This window comes from Taudactylus pleione, unplaced genomic scaffold (assembly GCF_031769625.1).
Source record: "Taudactylus pleione unplaced genomic scaffold, aTauple2 ptg001151l, whole genome shotgun sequence".
NCBI classification, from domain to species: domain Eukaryota; kingdom Metazoa; phylum Chordata; class Amphibia; order Anura; family Myobatrachidae; genus Taudactylus; species Taudactylus pleione.
In genome coordinates, this window is record NW_028285552.1 from 1,102,206 (window position 1) to 1,129,775 (window position 27,570).

Below are 27,570 nucleotides of genomic sequence, written 5' to 3' on the forward strand. Positions count from 1 at the left end.
GATATAACAAAGCAATGTACGGTTATTCTTAATGAGACCTGCACAAATAGTGGAGAATGCTCACCTAGCATGAGTAACTTCCACTGAATAGTCTTGTAAAATAAATAGCTTGTACCCTTCCTAAGTTATGGAGAATTGTCTCCGGGAGGCCGTCCAAATCAACTCTTTGTGGAGGTAGTTTAGGCACCGAAATATGGTCACCCTGGGCCTGGCATTTTCTTTTAACTCTGAGCAGTATCCACACGATGTACACATTCCATAACCATGTCAGTCATTAGTAAGACCCAGCAGCTCAGGTAGTGTATTCACGATCATTAATCATTTTAACGATCCAGGCAAGCCAACTACACGGAGATTATTTCTTCTAGATCTGTTCTCTAGATCATCCAGCTTGTTACAAAAATAATAAGACTGCTGCAGGTCAGAAACCTGTTGCTTAAGGGCAGATACATCCTGAAAGGATTCCCCCAACCTCATTCAGTAAACTTTACTCTATGGCAAATTTGTGATATGCCGGCTTGTATCTTTTGCAAAAATTGTTTAAAGGAGGCGGCTTGTTCTTGCAGCAGTGGGGACCTAGTTTCTTTAATGGCTTTTACAATGTAGCAAAGAGGAGACTCCAGGTTACAAGTCTTAGCAGAGTCAATATTGTCAGTCCCAGGAGGGAGAGATGGCGTCTCCTATCTGCAGTGCTGCTGCGGTGGCCATGTTGGATTTTACCTTCTCCTTATCGTTGGAGTGTTGCTGGCTGCAAGGCATGGGGGTGAGCAAAAAAATCTGTATATCCGCACCCAGGAGCTCAGCAGGTGTTCTGGGAGCCAGAATACCCATTGTGGAGGCACCAAAGTGCCTTGAAATAGCTTGTTTAGCAGTGGCAGCAATGGAACTGCTCAGCGCTGCGGCCTACAGAATCCCCGCTAGAACCGGAAGCCCACATTTATGTTATTAGCATTTATTTATATACAACCAACAAATTCCGTTGCACTTAAGTGGGAACAAACAGTAATAAAACAAGACTAGGAAATAGTAAGTAAGAGGGTCCTGCTGGTAAGCTTACTATTTAGGCAAAGTTCAGGGCGTGCTGATGGAACTACGGGATATGTGGAATTGTGCATATAGGTCATTTCGCTTGTTTTCAGTATAAGGCAGACACGAGCGCCTGGATGATGAGGACAGCGATAAAACCAAGAATACAGATAGGGGGTTCTGGCTAAAGATCCTGCATATGCACACAATGCAGCAGCAATTACAGATGACTTACGTTCAACTCTGCTTCAGCCCCATAGTTTCCAGTCACTTCATACTAACATGGCAGAACCAACCTTTAAACTAAAGCTATTAATATAATTTTTTGCTACTTTTCTGCAAATAGTTCATTACAAATAACAAAATAGTTTAGCTATATGCTACAGAACTTTAAAAAAATAAATAAAATAGCCTAGAAAATATTCCTAGTGCTCTTAAAAAAAGTTTGTCTAAAATAGTTCTCAATCTGTGCAAAATGTGTTATAAATTATAATTCATCTCTACAGCAAAATAATTAGTTGCAAATTAAATAAATAAAAGGGAACATTTAGCTCATTTATACGTGAATGCTATAGAATGCATTAAGTAAATTGTCTTCTAAGGAATAAGAGCTTTTGGAGAACCCATTAATCAAAAAAAGAAAGTTCATAGTTTACTATGATTCTGAGAAGCCAGCGCCAGGTCACTGATAACCGTTGCTCCATAACGTACAGTTTGTCGGGCGCTAGATAATGCAGTTTGTGATGGCATTGCTCTCATTCCTGTTATAGTAGCTGCAGATCTGGAGATCACAGAGATTGTAGGTTGTTGTTCTTTCCATCCTCCTCCTCTTTGGTTTGGACCACAGTCACGTTTTCCTGGTTTTCTTTGAGGTTCTGTCTGCTTCTGTTAGAAAACATAATGTGTAAGGAGAACATCACGTGCATGTTGTTACTATTGCAGGTATCTTTGTTTACTTTTGTTTTGTGTCATTGTGATGCTCATCTAGCAAATGAATTGGTTGGAAACAGGTTAGTTCTAGCCCTGGCCACTGAAAATTGGATACAGGTCTTCACAAAACAGATACAGCTCATACAGTTTACCTATCAACACGTACAGTATATGCAAACAGCAGAGTTGCAAAGTTTATCAGGATTCACTGTACTAACATAACAATAATACTTTTTCAATTGAAAACAAAGCATCTGCATAAATGTTGCAGCATCTGTGCCCAAATAGGCAGCATCGGACACAGATCGTTGTATTGCTTGCTGTCCAGAGTGAGTCTATGGTCCTGCAGTATGGATGTGGGAATTGAGACGCCCGAAGCCATATTTCTTACATATGGGCTCGCAGTTGCAGGGTTTGACGCCCCTGAAATGATCACAACACGCCTGTGTTCCTTGCCACCACTCCTCATTACCTCCACCAAACGCTCCCTGAGGGTCAATCACACTGAATAAATAGTCACTGTGAGTGAATACCTTGACGCATGCGCAGTGTGTCCCACACATGCGCAGACAGTGATCGGCATAGCGTACTACTCTGAATCAGACCCTTTGCCCAGTATCACAACCCTCCACTATTCAGGTAAGATGTGGGATCTGCTGAGAGCTTAACCCCCTAATGTCTACGGGCCTGATTCAGACCCACTCGCTAAGATGCATACTTTCGCATGAAGTGTATGCAAATTGCGTAAGCAGTGCAATCACACAGCAATGCATTAGCACTCCCAGTATTTCTTAAGAGAGCGATCACATAGTGTATGCAGACACCCACCAGCCTGTCTTAAGACGCCCAATTGTGCACGTTATGTCCAGGAAGTTTATGCAACCATCGGTACATCGGATGCTATTGCAGCGCTTGATGTTGACCATACCCTGCCACAAGCACTGCGAGCACTTCAGTGTAAAAACAAGCCAGGTGATGTGTACTATGATGTTGTCTTATAATTATGCACACCTCTAAAATGCTGTTGAGATGCTCAGGTACGCCTGCGTTTGCACCTCCACTCCCCCGTTTTTAATGGTCAGCCCCTGTTACCAACTACATACGGCTGCCCCTGTCACTCACTCTGCTGGGCTGTCTATGCGCAGCCAGCGAATGCATTGTGAACTTTCGCTAAGGAATGCGCATGCGCACTGAAATTCATACGCATGCGCACAATGCATACACACTGCATACCATTGGCAGCAGCGAGAGTATGCATCTTAGCGAGCGAGTCTGAATCAGGCCCTACATGCGAAAGGCAGGACTCATTGGAATGGGTAAGACCACTTTGGACCCCGAGCACTTGTAAGACACATGTTTAATAACTTTTAGACATTTCACAAATAAAAATGCCTTTTTTTGTTTTTGAAAATATATTCTTAGTTCCAAATGATGCCGTTTATGTTACCTGCCCAATTGTGAAAAGTGCTGTCCTGTTCTCCAATTCCCGAATGTACAGAATCTGTCTGTACACACAATACTGAGTCTGAGCTCACATCAATATGTACAGATGGAGCACAATTCTTCCAGGAAACATGCAGTTCAAACTTAGCCACATTAACACTGCAATGTAATATAGTGGTGATATGAAACTCATGCACAATTTAAATGATCAGAACTGATACTGACAAGGTTTTTACTCATAGCAATCCCTGTTCCCATAGAATGCCATGTATTTGCTGATACTCAGTTGTACCCAAGTTGGCCATGTACTAATAATTGCGGCACTGCCGCGATTATTATGTATCCATCTTGCTGGGAATATTTAAATTTGTAATGAAAATATCCTCTCTATGTACCAAGGGAAACTCGCTGTCCCTGTGGAGCCTATTCATCATCACTTAATTTTTACAAAAGCAGGTGAAAATGCACATTTTCACATGCAATTGTAAAAATTAATTAATCGGGCCATTCATCAAGAAGGTAAAGCAGGAGATATCACGGATATCTCCTGCTTACCCTCCTCTGGCAGAATGGCCCGCTGTCCCATACACTAGTATGGGGACAGAATTAATCAAGCTCCGCAAAAACAATATTTTCGGAGCTTGATTGCAGGAGCATTCGTCCATCTTCAGATGGCGAGTGCTCCCACTACCCGCTCCTTCCCTATGGGAAGGAGTCCCGGGTTGCGAAGAGGGATACTTTTATGCCCCTACGCCACTGTCTAGCTCCTTCCACCGGGGCTCTTATGCGCACTAGTGTCCCTGCTCCGAAAGGAGCAGTGAAAAGATTCACTGCTCCTTTCGGGACAGTGAAGCCGCTCGTGTGGACAGCTGATTTTCGGATCAGCTGTCTCCGCGCCGGAGCAAATTATGAATAAAATGCTTATCACATATTACTTTCCAGAGAACATGCAGCAGAGGAGGATACGATGGTAGCAACAGAGGCAGCTTCAGCCCTGACCCCTAGAGGAGAAAGCCAGCCATGACTACTAAAGAGAAGGCGCCAGCCCTGAGTTAGGCCTAGGTATAATTAAAGTTAAAGGTATGTATGACTGGTGTGATGCTGACACAAACAGTACAGTTTTCGAGTTAAGTCAAAATAAACATTTTAAATAGCGAAAGGCATTCTATTATTATTTTAAAAGCAAATGTTTATTTAAAAAATAAAAATCTACTGAACTATCTTCTAAACTGAAGCTCACTAACAAGAATATATTACACTGTCACCCCTTAAAGTGACACTAGCACCTACAGAAAAGACGTGCAGGTTGTAGCATATTTTGTGAGGTGTCCCTCTGCTCCTTCCCACCCACCCCCCTTTGGTGTTCGACCCGGGCTATAAGAGGAACAGAGCAGCGGGGTTCCTTAGCAAGCTCTTATACTAGACTGTACAACAGCTTTAATATTTACACTAGTCAAATGCAAAGGAAGCAGATAAATTTATGGTTTATACAGTACTTACTTCTCTCTATTGAAAACTATGAAATCTCTCTCCACGGTTTCCAAATGTTTTTGCAAGTTGCCATTCTTCAACAAAACAGGAAATTGAATGTGAATGAAAGAGAAAATAAGAAAAATAAATTTTATGAATCATACACAAGGTCTAAATGCAATAATATAAACATTGTGCAGCTATATTCTGGAGAAAGGACTTTAGAACAAGGTAAAGAGGTTCTTGGATTTTGAAGGATGGTTGTTGATGACGTTGCCTGCCATAGGATATGCAGAGGACTGCTTAGGATCTTTTCTTGAGTACATCATAAAGTGCAGATGCAACCGCCAATTACTGTATCCAGGCATAGTGTCATGAGAACTTCCTATGGTGTCAGGACTATCTCAGAGGAACATGCCTAGATGTCGGTCAGCTTCCACTCCTCACTGTAAGTGCTTCAGATATGGATAAAACTCCAGCTGCCCTGTGTCACATCTTGGTAAAGGAAGAGGTCTCACGCAAGGGACACTAACAATACTATATCACAGAAAGTGTAAGAACAGAGAGCCCTGAGATCTAACTGCAACTAAGGACAAATTAGATTACTGCAGCCAAATTCCTCTAAAATGCTAAGGACAAATTTGGCTTATCCTTCTATCCCACAGAAACTGGATGGATAAAAATATGTACATAATTAGAAGATGTCTGATTGACTTCTTCCTCTATATAAAAAATACACCATGACATTACCAAACCTTAAAATGTAGAAAATAAAGATTTTATAAGCAAAATACAGCCAGGTTCAATTAATATTAAAAGGGGAGACTGCAATTGATTAATACTTGCTGAACACTTACAAAGTAATTCATGTTTTGCTTATTGAACAGGACTAAAAGCCACTTATGTTAAGTGCATTCTATATCTATCATCAAGATTTTAAATGTTCCCAATGCTGTTTTACTTCTGTCATCCATCAAAGTCTGCATTCTGGAACCTAGCACCCTTTCACTTGCCAAAATAGTATATGTTTATTCAAAAAACAAGCTAAAACATTTACTTGGTTGGTTGTTTGTTTTTTGAGCTATAATTCTCTTTTGAGAGAAAATTTAATTACACTTAAAATGCAAATATACTGGTACTCACAGATATTAATAAAAAGGTAGTGTGACAAAAACACTAGGTTGTCAAGGGGAGATATATATGCCCCAGGTTTTTATCTTATGACTGGTAGATAGGAGCGGATTAGCAGCCTTGACTGCCAGACCACCTGTGAGAGGCTGATAAAGGGTGTTTCAGTCTCTGTTCAGTCTCTCGCTGCCTGATGAACAGTTCAGAGGCCTGTTAGGATACACTGTGATTATAGAATGTAAGTGCTGTGCTAAAGACTTCTATTTTATGAGAATGATTTTAGATCCTTCCACTCTGGGAAAGGGAATCATTTTGTTTAGTTAGAGTCGGACAGGCCAGGATTTACTTATGTTTTGTTTATTTTTGTGCTGCTAATAAAACAAGCTGTGGTACTTTAACCAAAGCCCCTATCTACTTGGCTGCTGCATGACAACCATTTAACCCAGGAGACACCATCCTTACCCTGTTTTTGCCACAGTAGTTTCTAAAATAAAGACTGGCTCTGATCTAAATCTTATATGACTAAAAGCAATACTTTTAAATTTATGAAGAAAAATTGAGTATAGTCCATGCAAGTCTACATTCATATACATAGGCAGATTTTTAGGTTACAGGAGTGGCTTCAGTGAGCAGGAAACAAAACTGAAGTTTGCTTACATTGGGAAAATTATTCTATCAAAAGCCTATGAACATGAATGCATAAGATTTAAACAATATATTTGAATGTGTAATGTTTTATTCGTAGTACATATATGCCATCATTCAGAGGCGGTCGCAAGAAGCGAGCGCTCGCTCTGAATGAGGGCAGCCGCTTGAATTTTCAAGTGCGGCCTCCTGGTCACTAGCTAAGTTACCACCCACAGCTTTAGCGACCGACCAGGTTCATGGTCGCGATGGTCAAGACTATCGCGACCATCTGGGCTTGCGACGAGACCCTAAGGTTGGGTCTCGGCAACCGCAAGCCCCAAGGAGCTTCCTGCTCTGATCGAGCAGGAAGCTCCCCACTGACATCACTGCTGATGTCAGTGCGGCCGCCCACAAAACGGCAGGCGTTCCTTAAGGAACGCCTCCGTTTTTGAAACCACCCCCCCGTCACGCCTACAAAACGGGTTGAGCTGTCGATCACCATCGACAGCCGCCCCTTTTGTAGTGAGCTCCAGAGTGAGAGAATTTCTCTCTCGCTCCGGGGCTTGCTCACGCACAGTGCGGCCACTGCGCATGCGCAGGGCCTAAACATCGACCCGGTTGCGAGCACTCAGCGCTTGCGGCCGGGTCTGAATGAGGACCATAGTCTTCTAAATAAAGAATATTCATTGTAGCCATCTATTTATTAAATTATTCTCAATATCATGTTGTTTCTCCATGATGTTAGTATCCGTGCAATTGAACAGATGTAGGAAATATCACAGATATTTAGTGCGTTAAGTAAACGAACGCAGGATGCTGCAGTCCCCATAAATTACAATGGGCACTGCGTTTTGGAGCAATTTTCCAAAAAGTGTACTTTTTGGAGCTTGGCCCCGTTAGCTAACGCCATCTTGAGATAGTGGCAGCCACTGTAGCCTATTGGCTACATTTTCACATTTTTATTTTTTAGAGAGGGAGCCTTAGGACTCCATTCTGGTAGCATATGCTTGCACATGTGTGGTCCAAAGGCAATGCTATTATTAATACTTAGTAGTACATAGTGCTTAAACAGAACTGTAAATTCTAAAATAGGACAGAATAGGTTAAAACCAAAGTACTAATAATTCCAATTTCATGCCGTATAATCTGTAATCAATGAAGCAAATAGATAATTCCATGCCACAAGATGGGATGTGACTTCTAAGGCCAACGTGTGTTATAGTACTTGCAACTTACTATTGTACCATTTGCAATAGGGTGTAACAGTCTGAGCAGGAGAAATGTTTAATAATCCTAACAGTGCTCTTCTCCCATAAGGATTGTGAGAGCATAACCAAGTAAATTTGTATTATTTTGTTTATCTTGCCTAACTCCACATTTTTAGTTTTGGTTTCTGTTATTCTGAATGAGGTTAAACATCAAATTAAAATAAATGAGCAATATATTAGTACACAAAAAAACTATAAGTTTAGTTATACAGAGTTCTCCAAAAGTGTCTGTAGTAGTATAAACTGTGTACTAAGATTTTTAATGTTTCTATTTAGTACTTTTTGAGGAACACCTCCTAAATTAGGAATGAGGGCCGCGTGCTGTAGATCTGCTCTCGGCTGTACAGAAGGCGAACTATTAGATGCATATATTAAACAAATAGACCCGTATTTTGCACCAGTGTAGACTTACCTAAAATATTCGTCTAAAATCTGTAGAACTCTGCAAACTGTTGTGTACATTTTCTTTGTAATACTAGCCAATGTCAATGTCAGCTAGCCAAGAGTTAATGGGGTGGAAAATGTAAAATCAGATACAACTAAGCCAGATTTCTCAGCAAAACAATATATATGCCCCTAGATCGGATCACCTTTTTCATGTAAATTACACCATCTGCATTGTGATTTAGCATCACACATTTTATGTGCTGGTTTTATGATGTATTTGCTTGGTTAGTTTTACTCTGATCCCTTACCAGCGCAGAACGACTTTTCCCATTGTCCTTTACTCTCTTGGCTAATCTCTTCTTTTTCTTGTGTAGAGGTTTAGATTCTAGTATCATTTCTTCAAGTTCAAACGTTGGGTCACAGTTAAGTCGCCCTTTCTGTTAGATAGAAAGCAGATGTCGAACAGGCAAATTTAAAATAGAAAATATAAATGTATCCATCCAACGGGCTTGTAAAGTATATGTAAAGCAAACTAAAGCTGGGCACACGCTATATGATATATCGTTCCTATGCCGATCAGAACAATATACTGTACAGATAGTGCAGTGTGTACACCCGATTGCCCCTGCACAACAGATGGGATGAGGTGATGAACCATCAGATGTAGTTACACGCAGCATATAGCGTAACATCGTGCCGTTGTATAGCGAATCGTGCAGTGTGCACGGTGCCATCGATGTATCATTACACAGTCGGCTGGGTCAAACATGGTACAGTGTGTACCCAGCTTTATTGTTTCAGAAGGCCAAACCTTTGACAATAGTATCTGTGTGTACACAATTCTCTTTATTGTTATCACACCATAGTACTGTACTTGCAAAGGTAAATCCTATACAGGGGTAAATTGCATTGAAGACACGTAAAGGATAAAAGCTTTATATTAGAGGAACATGAGCTATTACTACAGATTTGATCTTGACTTACAGTATACTGTATTTAAATATGAAAATGTCTCCTGTGATTTAGGACACAGGAAGAGTCATGTGGCCCAATAGTCCTATTTTATAATAACATATATCTCATCAATGGCTTAAACCATTTGTTCCCAAACTTTCTTGAATAACGACGCCCTAGAGTATCAGCATTCTTTTCACGGCATACCTAGGCCAAAAGTTTCTTATTGAGAAATTCTGTAAAATGTTTCTTTTAAGTAAATTGTGCTTATATGTCTTCCTTATATTCATTTATGGTGGTGGACAGGGTTGTGCTTCTGTTGGTACACATATGTTATGACTGGCAGCCACCAGCTATGGTTTTGCCTATCACAAGGACAATAAGGTTCTGGACCACCAAAATGTGGCATCCATGCAAGTGCTCTGCGCCACCCAGTTTAGGAACCACTGAGAATTTTTTTTTGTTGTGATTTCAATGGCAGAATGGTAAAAAGCAACTTTAATGAGTTGTATAAATAGAACAATATATTATCTCTCTCTCTCTAATATATATAAATATATATATATATATACACACACACACATATACACTATTCCTATAATAACAGGTAAGTGCTAGACCATTTATACAATACTACTTTAGTTACCAGTGATGGAACTACCAACACTGTGAGGATGTGGTAGCTGTTGGGGCCTGAAGGTAAGTGCGGGTCATCAGCACTCGCTCTGTTCCTCTGAGGATAAGCGGTGCATTGCAGTGAGAGCAGAGAGGGGGCTTCTGGGATGGTCCCCCCCCCCTCTCCAGTTTCTCTAGGCGGCCCAGTGATACTAATTATTTATTGTTTCCAAGTCCATTAGTTAGCCTGACAACAGTTCATCTAAAGTAATTCTTTCCTTACCGTTGGTGTAAATTCTGGTGTCAGTTTTTTCTGCAGGACAGCATCCCAGTTAACTTCTGATAAACCTGGAAAATTCTGAATATCTGCCAGGCACGAAAAACGCTCCTCTGGATTTCTATCTAACAACTACAATATAAAACAAAAATATATAGAGATTTTATTTTCTTAAACATGCTTCAATATTTTGGTTCTCACAACCACAGTGTTAGTTTGCCAGAAGTCCAACAGTCTAGCTTGGGGTCTAGCTTGCTATGTACAGTATACATGGCCACAACAATCAACACATATTACACTACTGTCAATGGGCTTAATGTGAAACAGAACAAAAATCTGTATGTGGTATAGAAATCATCCCCACTGACATCAAGTAGGTGATATAGGAAAGGGTGCGGGTATGTAAGTGACCCCCAGAAGAGGGAAAAGACAATATGTTGCAGATATGTTTAGAAATCGGTATTCAATTAGCTGTGATAAAATGTAAAACTTATCGCCGCAGACGTTTTCGCCTTATTCGCCAGTTTTGATGCGATCTTTTTGCGTATTTTCGCAATGCACATTCCCGCTTTTCACCCTATCCAATTACAAAACACACAAAAACCATCTTCGATAATTGCGCATGATAAAACTAGCAAAAAGTACAGCACATTTTGGGGAAATCAGTCTGTACCCCCCAAAAAGCCTAACTGACATAGGAAATCAAAATAGAAGTGTATTAATAGCTCTAATAAAAGTAATTTGGGTTCTTAAATTGTGTCAAATGGCTGTTATATGTACATTTGCATAAGTGTGGAAAAATGATAAAAAGCAATATTTGTTTGAGAAAATAATTGCTGCAGCTAAATTGGGGGTACATTAAAATGGGTGCTAGGATACTTTTGTGTCTATATAGTGCAGTTTAAAAAAAAATTAAATATACACCTGCTGCAGCCACCTGCAATCCTAAAAACACCTGTCCCATCCATAGAGCCCCCCAAAATACCTGACCCAGGGGCTGATTCATTACGGATCGCTATTGCAATCTTAGCTGCGATTACGCACGCAGACCTGCTGCAAAATTATGGTAATGGTTGCAATCGCAATGCCGATGCAGGCCAACATAAAGATGCCCACTTCCCCTTACTCACATCCGTAATACTTTGCAAGTCTGCAAAAACATCAGTACCATCAAGTAACATCGGAGACTCATGCACAATTGCACAAGGTCACAAATTGCTAACCTTCCTGTACGCAGGGCTGCTCAAGCTGCATATGCCATTGCAGTGGCTAATCTATGCACGTTCCTGTAATGGCATTCAAACAGACATGTACGCCTACGTTTCGTCAACCACCCTCCCTGTCAACACTCCCAAATGCTCACTTCCTGTCAATCACTCTGCGATGGGTCTGCGTGGTCTCTACGATCGCAGTGGTGCCTTTGCGCACTGCGATGCATACGCATGCGCAGTAGGCAACAATCGGCCATCTGCGTGCGTAATCCATAATAAATCAGGTCCCTGGTACTTTAAACCCATTTTACAACACTTTTTACATTATCACCCCAAAAATCACATGTCATTACTAGGGGGAATTAAGCTAATTGAAAAATATTTTTTGCCTACTTAGTCATTAGGGGGGATGTCCAAAGGGTTCTGAACCAAGTCCCCACATTTTTTGCCAAAAATAGGGATTTTGCTAATTTTTTCACCTGCTCTGAGATGGTGAAAACTTTTCGCCGGTTTCTATCTATGGAGTTTTCGCACATGTGAACACTTCAGGAATTGGATAGCGCAATACGCACTTATGTGCGAAAAGTTCTTGTCTGCAAATGCTTTTCGCACCTAATTGAATCCGGCCCATAGTCTCTTATAGAATATCTTTATAGAGCAAACTTACTGGATATACAGGTGTGTAAATAAAATTGCAAAAATGGTGCTAGGTCATCTGTTGCCTCAGGCAGTGGTATGATTAGACCTACTGGCTGACATAACTGCAGACACATGGTTCATATAAACAGACTGTGAAATGGAAGTGAAACCTAATTTGACTGCAAGTTCTATTGTCACTATCATTAAAATAATTTGTCATTAATATGGATTTATGCAATTCAGATCATTCAAGACCATTTAAGTTAATGAAGAAATAATACATTTGAAAAAAAAACAGCCAAAACACTGTCAATATAAACCTACTCAATACTAAAATAACATAAATAGCAAAACAAAAATAATGTATTGATTTCCTATATTTTAGAATGAAATACAGAGAAATACCTCACTTCAATGAGTAGGAACAGGGAGCATAAGAATTTAAAATAAAACTTTAATCCCAGTTTTTGTACCCAAGTATTATTGCATAATATTATCACTACAAACCTCCCAAAGGAGGTAAATGACCATTATCAATGAAATACAACATATGCTTCCATTGTAATATGGTGTCTTCTTCAAAACAACAAAGGTTTAAGATGATGTGTTGAAAAATTGTTTTACTCACGGTGCTCTCCTCCCCTGTTATAGTCTCCCCACGATAACACTTTACACAGATGGATTCCATGTATTTAAGGATTCCTCCACAACTTTGCCAGGGCTCAAACCCACTGGCATTTTTTTAAATTCATATGACATGAACTTTTATTAGTGTTCTTACTTGTATTTTTATTTTAAAATTTGCATTAACTGGGTTTTCAAAAAATAGTGTTTACACAGAATACAATAAAATTACATAACTTTACATAAATCCAGCAGTTTGACACAGTTTGTTTTATCTTCCATTTACATTGCATTGTAAATTTGTCTATGAACACATGCTAAATATAAACAGTATGGAATAGACAATCGACAAAGGGAAGAAGGGCATATTGGGAAGAGAAAAAATAAAATAAACTTATGGAGAAAAGCTAAGATACGGCATATGAGGTATGCTTTTAAATATGACAGAGGAGGATTCATTGGGTATTATAGCAGATCATACCTTATAGTTTCTGAGGTGGAAATTATACATATCTCTGAAACATGAAGTATAGCGGTATCTATATAGATGATCCCAGTTGTCGAAGGAGAAACCATTCTGTATTTTCGAAAATTTTGAATATGTTATTCCGTATATCTATTTCTAATGTATCAATGAAAGCACCCCATTTACGGAAAAAACAAATTACTCCAGGCTCTATATCCGGCATGGTAGAGTAACGATCAAAAAACATTATTGCTTCACCTCAGCAATAGTGGGTTTGGACTGAGCAATCCAGTGTTGCAAAATTACTTTCTTCGCTACCGTTACTATGACAGTCAGAAAAGGGAGCAAATGTTTAATAAGAGTTCCAGTTTCCCATGTTGTAAAATTAGCAAATAACAGAGCTAATCGATCTGGTCGAGTCTAAAGTTAAATATTTTGTTAATGTATGATTTTAACTTGTTACAGAATTTCTTAATCACCCCACATTCCCAGAATCAATGTATAAATGAAGCTCGGAATGAGTGCATTTTCTACATGCTCCATTCTCTGAGGGGACCATAAATGCCCGTTGATGGGGAGTAATATATGCCCTATTAATTACTTTAATGTGTACTTCCTGAAGCGCAGAGGATTGCAGAGTATGTGGTGTGATTTCAAAATTATTAAGAAAATCCTTTCCGGATTCAGTAGAGACAAGATCTGTGCACCATATCTCTATAGATATACTCCAGATCTTAGGGTATACTGGTGTCATCAGTTCTCTGTAGAGATTTTTAGTTTTGTAATTGGTTCCAGTCAAATGTGTAATTAATGTCATAAAAAAAATCAGGTATATCTGGATCATCCAAAGGTGCGGGAATGGACTGTATGAAGTGCCTGATCTGATGATAACTAAAAAAAAGCATGATTGAGGGAGATCAAATTTATCTCTTAATTCTGAAAAGGTAAATAATTTGCCACCTGGGTCAAAAACATCGGCTGTCGAACGTATACCCTTACTTTGTAATCTCAAAAAAGGTTGCGTTTTCCATAGCTGGTGGAAACTGTGAATTTCCCCAGAAAGGAACAAATTTAGAGTGTCTAGGGTTTCTTTTAAAAGTCTTATTTATGGCCCACCATGCCAAATAAGTGTCCAGAAATAAAATGTTATTTAAAATTTTTGGAGGTATATCTGACTTAGGAGAGTGAAGTACAGCACCTGGAGAAAAGGGGACTGCCAAGGCACAGTCTAATGTAAAAGTATTGCGATTAAGCAACCAGTCCAATATATACCTGAAGTGGACAGCGTTAGTGAAATTAAATAAATCAGGGAAGTTTAAACCTCCATGCTTTCCCAAGGCCCTCAATTTATAATGAGCTACCCTAAGTTTTTTATTAGACCATATGAATTTGCTAAACAATTTAGAAATAAGGGTCACTTCTGCCCGAGATAATCTGATTGGGAGCATCTGTATGATATATAATAGTTTTGGGAATATGACAGATTTTATTAAAGCCACTGTCCGAAGTAGCGATAAAGGTAAAAGCATCCATCGATCCATCATTTTACTAATTAACTGGACCAGAGATGAAAATTGAGGGAGTATAACCTAGTGAGTTGTGCGGGAATCTGAACTCCCAAATATTTGATCTAGGAAGTCATTATTTTGAATTACTTAAGCGATACATCTTGGGATAGAATAGATGCATCAGCTGAAATAACAAATAATTCCGATTTAGTAATATTTATTTTGTATCCCGAGAATCTCCCAAAATCTGTAATAACAGACATAATTATGGGAACAGATGCAGACGGAGATGATAAAAACAGCAGCATGTCATCTGCAAAAAGAGTCACCCTCAGGTCAACACTACCCACCAGGATACCTCTAAACATAGGGTTATTTCGTAATGCAATCGCGAGGGGTTCAAGTGCAACTGCAAATAGCAGGGGTGACAAAGAACATCCCTGATGAGTCCCCCGTCTGATCTGAAATGAGTTAGATATATGCCCGTCGCATGCAATTTGAGTGGGGGGGTTGGTATAGAGTGTGCACAACATTCCTATAAAATTTTCCCCAAATCCTAATCTTCTCAGTGTATCATACAAATGTGGCCATAACACCATATCGAAAGCCTTTTCGGCATCTAATGATAATATAACTTTATCTAATGAATCGAATGAGGTATTGATGGTTAATGTAACCGATAAAACTCTACGGATGTTGACAACTGAGTATCTACTAGCTATAAAGCCGGTTTGATCTTCGTGGATCACCGAGGGTAACACCTGTTGTATTTAACTGCAGTGAGTTAGTGGCTTTAGCAGGACAAACTGCAGAAATATGAGATATAGATAACAAGGCTTGACGTAGAGTTGAACACATATTGGCCGTATATGATCCTGCATTGCTTACACGGATATCGATGACTATACATGTATATTTGCCCATATGCAGAGTTGTACACACAGGCCCATAAGAAGGGGGTGCAAATGGTGTAGCTACCCTGAGCACGTTGGTGGTGGTACCGGTTTATAGTTTGCACATGCCGTAGAAGGAACCAAGCTCTACACACAGACCTCAAATTGCTGCATTTGTGATCCAAAACAACAGAGCGATATCCTTCTTTAATTTTGCCCACCAGAGGTTCTGCTGATCAATGCAGGATGATGAGAGACCTTTGCTTTATGAGGCTAAGCGAGAAACCTGGGGTGAAGATTTGTAGCAAAAAAAGGACTAAGGGAGGATTGCTGGTAAGGCTCAAGGGAGGATGTCAGCTCTGACATTCTTGGAACAAAGGCACATTGGGTTTGTCGATTAGTGGATACTGGAGATCTGTATAAATGGTAATTTAGTTAGATTTAACACTTACAACACTAAGCAGCCACTATCCCTTACCTAACACTTCAAACGCTTCACTGCTATTTTTATTTTATTTTGTGTGGTGCCCTGGGGTGATTTAGTTGGGATGGTTTGGGGGTGCCCCATGCCCCAGACATGAACCCCCATAGTGTTAGGGACTTACCAGATGAGGTTTCTTTGACGTTGGTGGGTAAGATCATAACTTTGTCCAAATTTAAGCCCAAAACCTTGTATTTGATGTATAATTATTAATGGTTGTATGGTGCATCTGGTCTCTCTTTTTTCTAGATATAATTGTGGCAATAAAGCCCTGCCTTCTCTGTGTAATTCTGCAATTTGTTTAGGATCATATGACCTACTCTCCCCAAAATTTGGGGGCCTCCTGGATGTAACAGGAGAGTAGGCAAGTATGAAGCTAACTGATGACTGATTGTTGATGTTTAGTACATAACTTGCCACTACATTTTTTGTTAATAAATATGAGCACTATAGTGTTTCCGGTCTTGCCAGTTACTATGTAATAGAAAGATCAGTAATGTGTTGCAGAAGATTTCCAGAAAGGACGTTCACAAACTTATTAGCAAAGTAGACTCCATGTAGAAATCCAAACAAAAACTCCACAGCAAGTACCTGCTGTTTTCTTATGCCAATAATCTATATTTTTGTATTATTTGTTTATGTTTGTGTGGAACAATAGTGTTTGCCGCATGTGACAGAATAGATTTGAAGCTGTAGATGTGAATGATACAGGTCAGAGATAAACAGTTGGGAAAAGTAACTGTTCCAGGCTCCCCAGGTAATTGTCCTACATAATCTGTTCTGTGATTATGTGAATTACACAGTTGGGGAAAACACAATAAATCCATGAGGAAAATAACTGGAAGAACACAGAGCTGGAAACATTAACTGAAATGTGCGGTTAACTTAACAATGGAGGCCAGCATGACTGCTGCAGTGATGACAGATGGTAAATGCACGCAACAGCAGCAGCGAGATCATCTACAACTGACAAGAAAATGGGCCAGTAATAAAAATCACATATAATAATGGTTCCATATTGGGGGTTAATTTGTAGAAACACTGTTCTTAAGAAAATCATGTGAAAATCTAGCAATAGATGTCCCTTAGCCTGATAAATCCCACATCTCAATCACACACACATTCTGAAGTTCTGCGTCCATCTGTGATGTTTATATTTATCGCCAAGGTCTCAAACACTCATGACTGTATTATGTACAATGAACAAATCCACTGGCAGTAAACACATTACAGGGGGGCAATAAGGAAAGATCAAAATAGTATTTCCATTATAAAGCAGGTTTTTGTCAAAATACTTTTAATTTAACTTCAAATATACTTCCCCTATTTCCATCTACTTATGTCTACAGCACTGCTTTATCTAGCACTTCTCTGTCCCAGTCACCATCTGTACTATCTTTTCTTTCAAAGTCACCATCTTTACTATCTTCTCTTTCCCAGTCAGCGTCTTTACTATCTTCTCTTTCCCAGTCACTATCTTTACTATCTTCTCTTTCCCAGTCCCTATCTTTACTATCTTCTCTTTCCCAGTCATCGTCTTTACTATCATCTCTTTCCCAGTCACCATCTGTACTATGGGCCTGATTCAGAGTCGCTCGTAAGCGGCCGCTCGTTCGCTCCGAGCGATGTTCGCACATCTGCGCATGCGTATGGGTCGTAATGCGCATGCGCCAACCAGTCAGTGCGGTCGGAAATCGTGTGATCACAAAACAGCGAGTGCCTGCTAATTTGAGTGACAGGATGAGGCGTTTGTGGGTGGTAACAGGGGAAGGTGCTTGAAAACGGGGAGTGGAGATCCGAACGCAGGCGTGCCAAACGGTCAAAACGGGCGTTTTAAGGGTGTGCATAATTAACAAAGCAGCGTCATCGACCACGTCACTTGGTTGTTTCTTAGCCTGAACTGTTCGCATGATTGCGGTAGGAAAATCCTACCACAAGCAGTGCGAGCAGTTCAGACGCCTTTCGATGTACTCGATTAATCAAATAAATAATGGAGATGACGTATGATGCGAGCGGCCAGGGGGCGTCTTTACAAAATAGCGAGCGCATGTTTCGTTCGCTCGCTCAGACATAGAGGCGTCAACAGACCGCAAAGAGCGAGCGCTCAATTTAAATATCCGGCCCCTTTTTCTGAACGAGGGAGCGCAAATAGCATCCGGCTCTGAATCAGGCCCCATCTTCTCTTTCCCAGTCACTATCTTTACTATCTTCTCTTTCCCAGTCACTATCTTTACTATCTTCTCTTTCCCAGTCATCGTCTTTACTATCTTCTCTTTCCCAGTCATCACCTTTACTATCTTCTCTTTCCCAGTCATCTTTACTATCTTCTCTATCCCAGTCATCGCCTTTACTATCTTCTCTTTCCTAGTCATCTTTACTATCTTCTCTTTAACAGTCATCGCCTTTACTATCTTCTTTTCCCCAGTCATCATCTTTACTATAATCTCTTTCTCAATCACTATCTTTACTATATTCTTTTTCCCAGTCATCATCTTTACTATCTCCTCTTTCCGAGTCACCATCTTTACTATCTTCTCTTTTCCAGTCACCACATTTACTATCTTCTCTTTCCCAGTCACTATCTTTACTATCATCTTTTTCCCAGTCATCATCTTTACTATCTTCTCTTTCCCAGTCATCGTCTTTACTATCTTCTTTTTCCCAGTCATCATCTTTACTATCTTCTCTTTCCCAGTCATCTTTACTATCTTCTCTTTCCCAGTCATCGTCTTTACTATCTTCTCTTTCCCAGTCATCTTTACTATCTTCTCTTTCCCAGTCATCGCCTTTATTATCTTCTCTTTCCCAGTCATCTTTACTATCTTCTCCTTCCAAGTTACTATCTTCTTTTTCCCAGTCATCATCTTTACTATCCTCTCTTTCCCAGTCACTATCTTTACTATCTTAATTTTCCCAGTCACTATCTTTACTATCATCTCTTTCCCAGTCACTCTCTTTACTATCTTCTTTTCCCAGTCATCATTTTTACTATCCTCTCTTTCCCAGTCAATATCTTTACTATCTTCTTTTCTATCATCTCTTTCCCAGTCACTATCTTTACTATATTCTTTTCCCAGTCATCATCTTTACTATCTTCTCATTCCCAGTCACTATCTTTACTATCTTCTTTTCTATCTTCTCTTTCCCAGTCATCATCTTTACTATCTTCTCTTTCCCAGTCATCGTCTTTACTATCATCTCTTTCCCAGTCATCGTCTTTACCATCTTCATTTTCCCAGTCACTATCTTTACTATCATCTCTTTCCCAGTCACTATCTTTACTATCTTCATTTTCCCAGTCACTATCTTTACTATCATCTCTTTCCCAGTCACTCTCTTTACTATCTTCATTTTCCCAGTCACTATCTTTACTATCGTCTCTTTCCCAGTCACTATCTTTACTATCTTCTCTTTCCCAGTCATCATCTTTACTATCCTCTCTTTCCCAGTCACCATCTTTACTATCCTCTCTTTCCCAGTCATCATCTTTACTATCCACTCTTTCCCAGTCACCATCTTTACTTTCTTCTATTTCCCAGTCATCGTCTTTATTATCTTCTCTTTCCCAGTCTTCGTCTTTACTATCTTCTTTTTCCCAGTCATCATCTTTACTATCCTCTCTTTCCCAGTCACCATCTTTACTTTCTTCTCTTTCCCAGTCATCATCTTTACTATCCTCTCTTTCCCAGTCACCATCTTTACTTTCTTCTCTTTCCCAGTCATCATCTTTACTATCCTCTCTTTCCCAGTCACCATCTATACTATCTTATTTTTCCCAGTCATCATCTTTACTATCCTCTCTTTCCCACTTTCCCAGTCATCATCTTTACTATCCTCTCTTTCCCAGCCATCATCTTTACTATCTACTCTTTCCCAGTCATCATCTTTACTATCCTCTCTTTCCCAGTCACCATCTTTACTTTCTTCTATTTCCCAGTCATTGTCTTTATTATCTTCTCTTTCCCAGTCATCATCTTTACTATCTTCTCTTTCCCAGTCACCATCTTTACTATCTTCTCTTTCCCACTTTCCCAGTCACTATCTTTACTATCGTCTCTTTCCCAGTCACTATCTTTACTATCTAAATTTTTCCAGTCACTATCTTTACTATCTTCTCTTTCCCAGTCACTATCTTTACTATCTTCTATTTCCCAGTCATTGTCTTTACTATCTTCTCTTTCCCAGTCACCATCTTTACTATCTTCTATTTCCCAGTCACCATCTTTACTATCTTCTCTTTCCCAGTCATCATCTTTACTATCCTCTCTTTCCCAGCCATCATCTTTACTATCCTCTCTTTCCCAGCCATCATCTTTACTATCCTCTCTTTCCCAGCCATCATCTTTACTATCTTCTCTTTCCCAGTCATCATCTTTACTATCTTCTCTTTCCCAGTCACTATCTTTACTATCTTCTCTTTCCCAGTCACCATCTTTACTATCTTCTATTTCCCAGTCACCATCTTTACTATCTTCTCTTTCCCAGTCATCATCTTTACTATCCTCTCTTTCCCAGCCATCATCTTTACTATCTTCTCTTTCCCAGTCATCATCTTTACTATCCTCTCTTTCCCAGCCATCATCTTTACTATCCTCTCTTTCCCAGTCATCATCTTTACTTTCTTCTATTTCCCAGTCATTGTCTTTATTATCTTCTCTTTCCCAGTCATCATCTTTACTATCTTCTCTTTCCCACTTTCCCAGTCATCATCTTTACTATCCTCTCTTTCCCAGTCACCATCTTTACTTTCTTCTATTTCCCAGTCATTGTCTTTATTATCTTCTCTTTCCCAGTCATCATCTTTACTATCTTCTCTTTCCCACTTTCCCAGTCATCATCTTTACTATCCTCTCTTTCCCAGTCATCATCTTTACTATCTTCTCTTTCCCAGTCACCATCTTTACTATCTTCTCTTTCCCAGTCACCATCTTTACTATCTTCTCTTTCCCAGTCACCATCTTTACTATCTTCTCTTTCCCAGTCACCATCTTTACTATCTTCTCTTTCCCAGTCACCATCTTTACTATTCTCTTTCCCACTTTCCCATTCACCATCTATACTATCTTCTCTCTTTCCAAGTCACCATCTTTACTATCCTCTCTTTCCCAGCCATCATCTTTACTATCTTCATTTTCTCAGTCACTATCTTTACTATCATTTCTTTCCCAGTCACTATCTTTACTATCTTCTTTTCCCAGTCATCATCTTTACTATCCTCTCTATCCCAGTCACCATCTTTACTTTCTTCTCTTTCCCAGTCATCATCTTTACTATCTTCTCTTTCCCATTTTCCCAGTCATCATCTGTACTATCCTCTCTTTCCCAGTCACCATCTATACTATCTTCTCTCTTTCCAAGTCACCATCTTTAATATCTTCTCTTTCCCAGTCACCATCTTTACTATCTGTTGGAAAACTGTGATCACTTCAGAAGGAGGTAGGTGTAAGTGAGATAACTGAATGCATTAGAATATAAATCATTTCTATGCAGAGGGTTCTTCATCAGAAAGGTTTTTTTTTGGACAATCTTTTTGTTTTGGGAGGCACAAAAAGTTAATTATACGTTTAGTTTTTCCACTAGTTTCCCTTTGTGATACACCACAGAAAAGTTGACTTCACACCACAGGCTGTTGTGCAGGAGTTCCCTGAGGATTTTTGCTGATAACAGAATGGATCGTTTTCTGTTAAATAAGGTAAGTACTTTTGTATGTGACTAACGGAAAAATAAAATTGAAAGCGTAAAGTAGACTTTTTGAATCTTCATAAATAAGACCGACTGACGCTGCATTGTATAGAAAGGAATCCCCAAAACTACAGTTTACATATACATTGTAATTAAAGCAGTTCAAAGAGGAAAATAATAATGAAAATCTTGGTCATTATTATTGCTGTAGACAGTGGTGTCAAACTCTGGCCCTCCAGCTGCAGTGGAGCTACACATCCCATTATGCAGTGCCACAGTTTTGCTATTAGGGCATGCTAAAACTGTGGCAGGGCATGCTGGGATATGTAGTCCCACAAAAGCTGAAGGGCCCGAGTTTGACACCACTGCTGTAGACCGTAAGGCTCCACAGTGCAAGGAGAGCATAGATAATAAAAGACACACACATACTGCAAAGCTGGGTACACACCTGGCCAATGTGCCAACTTATCTAACTGCATAGACATTTACCAATCATTCGGCCGATGTGTGTGGCCAGCAGAGTCATTTGAATATGCCCACCCACTTTTGAAGTCATATGCAATGACTTCTGCAAGCGACATATCGGGCAGTCGGCGGGTCAGCCATACAGCCAGCCAGATGAAATGATATATATATGGTAGATATATAATCATCAGCTGTGCTGCATGGTCGATATGTCTGGACGACATTGTTCACAAACATATATCGGGTGTACATACACTGAAAGAACAATATATTGTTCATCGCTAGATGGAAGTGTGTAACCACTGGGCAGACAAAATGAGGGCATGCCTCTGTGTTAGTCCAAACCTGACAGTCCCTTACCTTGTGCAGTAGTGAAACGATTTCTTTTGACCAGGCAGGTGGATATGTAACGGTTGCCGTATGAAAGACATGTACTATGTCTGTGGCTGCACTGCTTGAGTGAATGTGGAAGGGTCTCTGAATAATAAAAGAAAGCACATTATTACAAAATAGAAATAAACTCTTTATGCAACATGTAAAATTTTTCACTGCAATATTTTACTATATGTAGGAATCTCACAAGCTAATATCTGATTTAGTTTAAAGCTTTATATGCTGGAAAGCAGTGTTCTATGGATGTGGATTAAAAGATCTACACTATTTAGTCAAAAGATCTCCACCAACTGGTAGACAGGCAACAGGGCGACAGATACAAAAGGTTGACTCACAAAGGTCGACATGGTCAAAAGGACGACATTGGAATGATTGACATTAAAAATGGTTTGCACATTTTTTTGTTTTCTAACCCTAATCTTCACCCTAACCCTCCCTCTTGGTGCCTAACCGTCTGGGTAAGTGCCTAACCCTATCCATCCCTCCTAGTGCCTAACCCTATCTATCCCTCCTTGTGGCTTACCTGATGCCCAAACCTAACCATCCATCCTAATTCCCAACCCTAAAAAAGAGTGTCGACCATTCCAATGTTGTTCTTCAGTCATGTCAACATTTTGTGTGTCGACCTTTTATACCTGTCGACCTATTGCCTGTTTACCAGTTGGTGACTACCTAGACACTGTGGACCTTTTCATTGTCTATCTATTGACTGCTATCCTATCAGTTTTAGGGCCGTATTCAATTTGAAGTGAAAAGTCAGTTTCCGCGTGTTTTGGCGGAAACTTTTCGCCGATGACATAATTTTCGCCTGTGTGACTTTTACCCCATATTCAATTTGAAAGACTTTCCGCCTAGGCGGAAAGACAATGCAATGTAATAGGCGGAAAAGTTTTGCCTATGAATGGGAGGCGGAAAAAACTGCAGAACTGGGGTTTTGGGGTGCAACGTTGTGGGAAACCCCCTGCAGCCTTCAGTCAGACAGCCCCCCAAAGGTAATCTGTGTCAAAAAAATAAAAAAAACACTTAAGGACACCCCAAAAAAATTACTTTGAAAAAGGGGGCGGAAAAAAATGTTGGGGTACAAACTTAAAAACTAGCGAACTTGACTCTGGAGGGGTCCCCAAGCATGACCCAAGTGTTTTTTTGATTGCAGGTGCTTGCGGAAGGTGGATTTTTCACAATTTTTTAAATTTCACTTTAGCAGCTTTTCAATATGCTGACCCCATTTTTAAGTACCCCAAATTTGCTGGGATAAGTTATTTTCTGGAAAAAAAACTCCTGAATACTATTCTTCACCACGTATAGAAAAACGCTATTTAGCAGATATTGAGCGCGTTTAAAAACACCAAATACCTTCAGCAAGCCAAGTCAGGGGTAACCATAAGGAACACCCATGTCAGAGCATCATTTGGGGAGAGTCAGGATGATTTCCCCAAAACTGACAGTACTTTCCGCTTGTTTAAGTTTCGCCGGGTCCCGTTTTCGCGTACTTCCATATTGAACACAGGGTTAAGCTGGGACGGCGTAGTCCGCGAGACTTTTCCGCCTACAAAACAGGCGAAGTAGGCAGAAAGTAATTTAGATTCTTGAAACTCATGTAGCCTAAGTGACAGGGAGCGTGTATTCAATTGGAGAGGTGAGTGGGTTACCTGCAGCTGCAGAGGGAAACTGTGCCCTGGAGGAGTGGAGGGTCACACTACAGTCTCCATATAAAGTGATAAAGGAAAGCTTAAAGGGTTTGGCCGATAGCTTAAAGCCAGTTTAAATGAATAACATGATGCATTCATCCATATTTAAATATACCTATAAACTATTTTATACGTTTCTCTGACTATGAATGAATCTGCAGAGAAACAGAGTTTGCAGCCCAGATGCTTGTTAAGGAAAATATACCTGAATCCTTAATTCAGAATCCTTTTAATAAGCAGCTCAGTTAGAAGAGAGAGGAGAGCTGCTGTTACTCCCTATGGATCAAGCAACACAATCTTCCTAAAAAGAATGGACTGTCTGTTGTTTCCTGCAAAACTGCATCTGTGAACATCCCTGACGCCATTAGGATATTACCTGCATAACAGCAAACCTGTGTTTCATTGGACCTGTGACTGGATATGTCCAGGTGCATGGGAAAACGCCAAATGCTTGGGGCCCATTAAAGTGACACAAGTATGAGTACAATAAACACAAAAACCACAACCCACATTTATGCATGGCACATGCAGAGCTGGATTAAGGGGAAAGGGGGGTGGGAGCAAATGCCCTGGGAGCAAGTGTCACTCAGGGGCCCTCCTGCCTTTGTTTACAGCTGCAGTGCAAAAGTGCACTGCGAGCTATAGAAATTAAAACAAAGAAGAAGGGTGAGTGGAGTCCGAGCAGGGATACACAGCAATGTGCAGTCTGTCAGTGCTAGCAGCATGAGAGAGAGGAGGGGTTGAGGCAGGAGCAGCTGCAGACAGTGGAGCTGATTCAGACCCGGTCGCTAGAAGCGCTCACTCTCATGCAAAAAGGGGTCGGCCATATAAAATCCATGATCGCAATGCAAGGCTCAAGGACGCCCTTTATGGCTTTGCGAGCGGCGACGAAGCGATCGCAAGCTAGCATAATACCGCCTCCTCTACTCTCACAGCACACATCATCTCCAGAAAGTGTATAAGACAATCGGTAACATCGAGAGCCATTGAAAGCCCTGCAAGGCTTAGGGTAGCCCTAGGTTCCCGCAAGTTCTGCGAGTACTTCAGTCAAAAATCAAGATAGGTGACGTGTACAACAGTGGCGTAACTAGGGGGGGGGACGGGCAGTGTGCGTGCCCTGGGCGCCGTGGGACCGGCGGTGCAGAGGGGCGCCGACCGCAATGAGTGCGGTCAGCGCTACACATTTACACAGGACCGGCGCTAGGCTTCCAGCGCCGGTCCTGTGCTGCACACCTGAGCCCGTTCCCTCCCCCTTAGCGCTTGCCCAATAGTGCCAGGAGGCGGGCTCAGGCTGTGCATAACACACGCATCGCCGCAAGCACAGGCGGCGATGCGTGTGTTAAACAGCAGCCAGTGAGAGTCAGAGACTCTCTTTGACTGCTGCAGCACCCACTGCAAGAGCCGGACTTACGTCCGACTCCTCCACGGGGTAATGGGACAGACGTCATGGCGTCTGTACCATTATGCTGAGCGCGCCAGCCCGGGAGGACTGGCGGGCGGCGGCGGGAGCGGCTTCGCGGACTGGAGGAGCAGCAGCAGTGTGGATTCAGGTAAGTATGTTTTTATATATATATGCTTAAAAACCTGTCAGCACTACTGGGGGCACTACGGGGGTGGCTACCACTGGGGGGACCTCTACTGGGGTGGGGGCACAACAGGGGGGCTACTACTGGGGGCACCATTATTAGGAGGACCTCTACTGGGGGGGCTATTACTGGGGGCACCATTATTAGGAGGACCTCTACTGGGGGGGGGGCTATTTCTGGGGGCACCATTATTAGGAGGACCTCTACTGGGGGGGGCTATTACTGGGGGCACCATTATTGGGAGGACCTCTACTGGGGGGGCTATTACAGGGGGCACTTAATCGGGAGGGGGAACCTCAACTGGGGACCACTACTTGGGGGGGAACTACTACTGGGGGCATTATAAAAGGGGTCTACTACTAGGGGCACTGCACTGGGGGGACCACAACTGGGGGCAATAACAGGAAGGACCACTACAGGGACCACTGGATAGAGGGGGTCACTACTGGGAGCCTGCATCAGGGGGACCACTACTGGGAGCACTGCATGGGAGGGGGGGGACTACTGCTGGGGACACTATATAAGGAGCTTACTGCTAGGGGCACTGCGGGGATCACTACAGGGGGCACTAGATAGGGGGGATCACTACTGGGTGCCTGCATAAGGGGAACCACTACTGGGAAACCTGCATGGGGGGGACTACTGCTGGGGGCACTAAATAAAGGGCACTGCATGGGGGGAACTATATAAAGGGCACTGCATAAAGGGATACCACTACAGGGTGCACTGCATTGTGGGGACTGCTACTGGGGGCACTGCATAAGGGGGAACACTACATAGGGCACTGCATTTGGGGGGACCACTACTGGGGGCACTGAGTAAGGGGAACTAATTGGGGGCTGTATAAGGGGGACCACTACTGGGGATACTGTATAAGGGGCACTACTATGGGCCTGCATAAGAGGGACCACAACTGCATACTGGGGGTACTGTATAAGGGGTACTACTGGGGTTAAGGTACATATGGATAGGAATGTTCAGCGTGAAAATAAAGGGGTGTGTCATGTTGACACGCCCCATTTTTAAGTGACCACGCCCATTTTTTGCCGCGCGCACATATCGGGAAGGGGGGCTCTCCCTTTTTCAAATTTGCCCTGGGCTCCAAATACCCTAGTTACGCCACTGATGGGGAGAGTGAGTTATAGAAGCACGGAAAGCTCAGCTTTCCGTTTCGCTTCTACAAATGCATTCGCTATCTCAGGATGATGTTAAAGATCTCCTATGTGAAGTAAAGCAGGGAAGACAGCTGTGTCCCTGCCTTCTCACTGCTCTCCCTGCCCCCTGCTGCTACAGCAGCCAATCAGAGGAGCCCAAGCCTAGTCACCTCCTCCTGGCTGCCTGCTGCCACAATGTCCCCTCCCTCTGCCCTACCCCAGCCTCTGCTACATATCGGGGTGGTGGTGGGGGCTCCCTTATCAAATTTGCCCTGGGGTCCAAATACCCTAGTTACGCCACTGGTGTACAATGACGCGTCTTTGTAATTATGGACACCCATTAAACGCCGTTTTGATGGTCAGACACGGCTGAGTCCACACCGCCACTCCCCCATTTACAGGCAACTTCCCATCACCACCTACAAACAGCACATTCTGTCACTCAAACTGGCATCCAGTCTTTCCGTTACGAGCGAGCAAAATCTGATCGCAATGAGCGGTTTACGCACGCGCACTGCGAAGATTACACATGTGCAGTTTGCAAAAATTGGCAGCTATGCGAGCGAGCGCTTGTAGTCAGCGGGTCTGAATCAGGTCCAGTGTACAAAGTGATTATGTAAGACAAGAGGGAGGTGGGGGATAATATATGTATATA

The 27,570-nt window shown here is 41.5% G+C and overlaps 1 protein-coding gene across 1 annotated transcript in view; it reads right to left on the reverse strand.

Moving 5' to 3' along the window:
- Positions 1-1,513: 1,513 nt before the first annotated feature.
- The window catches only part of STK32A (serine/threonine kinase 32A), a 185,017-nt gene continuing 158,960 nt past the window's right edge, over positions 1,514-27,570 (reverse strand). The window contains exons 7-11 of the mRNA XM_088462122.1: positions 22,455-22,571; positions 10,132-10,257; positions 8,588-8,716; positions 4,900-4,964; positions 1,514-1,911 (exon numbers count right to left, since the gene is read on the reverse strand). Coding sequence (XP_088318248.1) covers positions 1,815-1,911; positions 4,900-4,964; positions 8,588-8,716; positions 10,132-10,257; positions 22,455-22,571 — 534 coding nt within the window. The 3' untranslated portion in view covers positions 1,514-1,814. The remainder of the gene's footprint in view (positions 1,912-4,899; positions 4,965-8,587; positions 8,717-10,131; positions 10,258-22,454; positions 22,572-27,570) is intronic.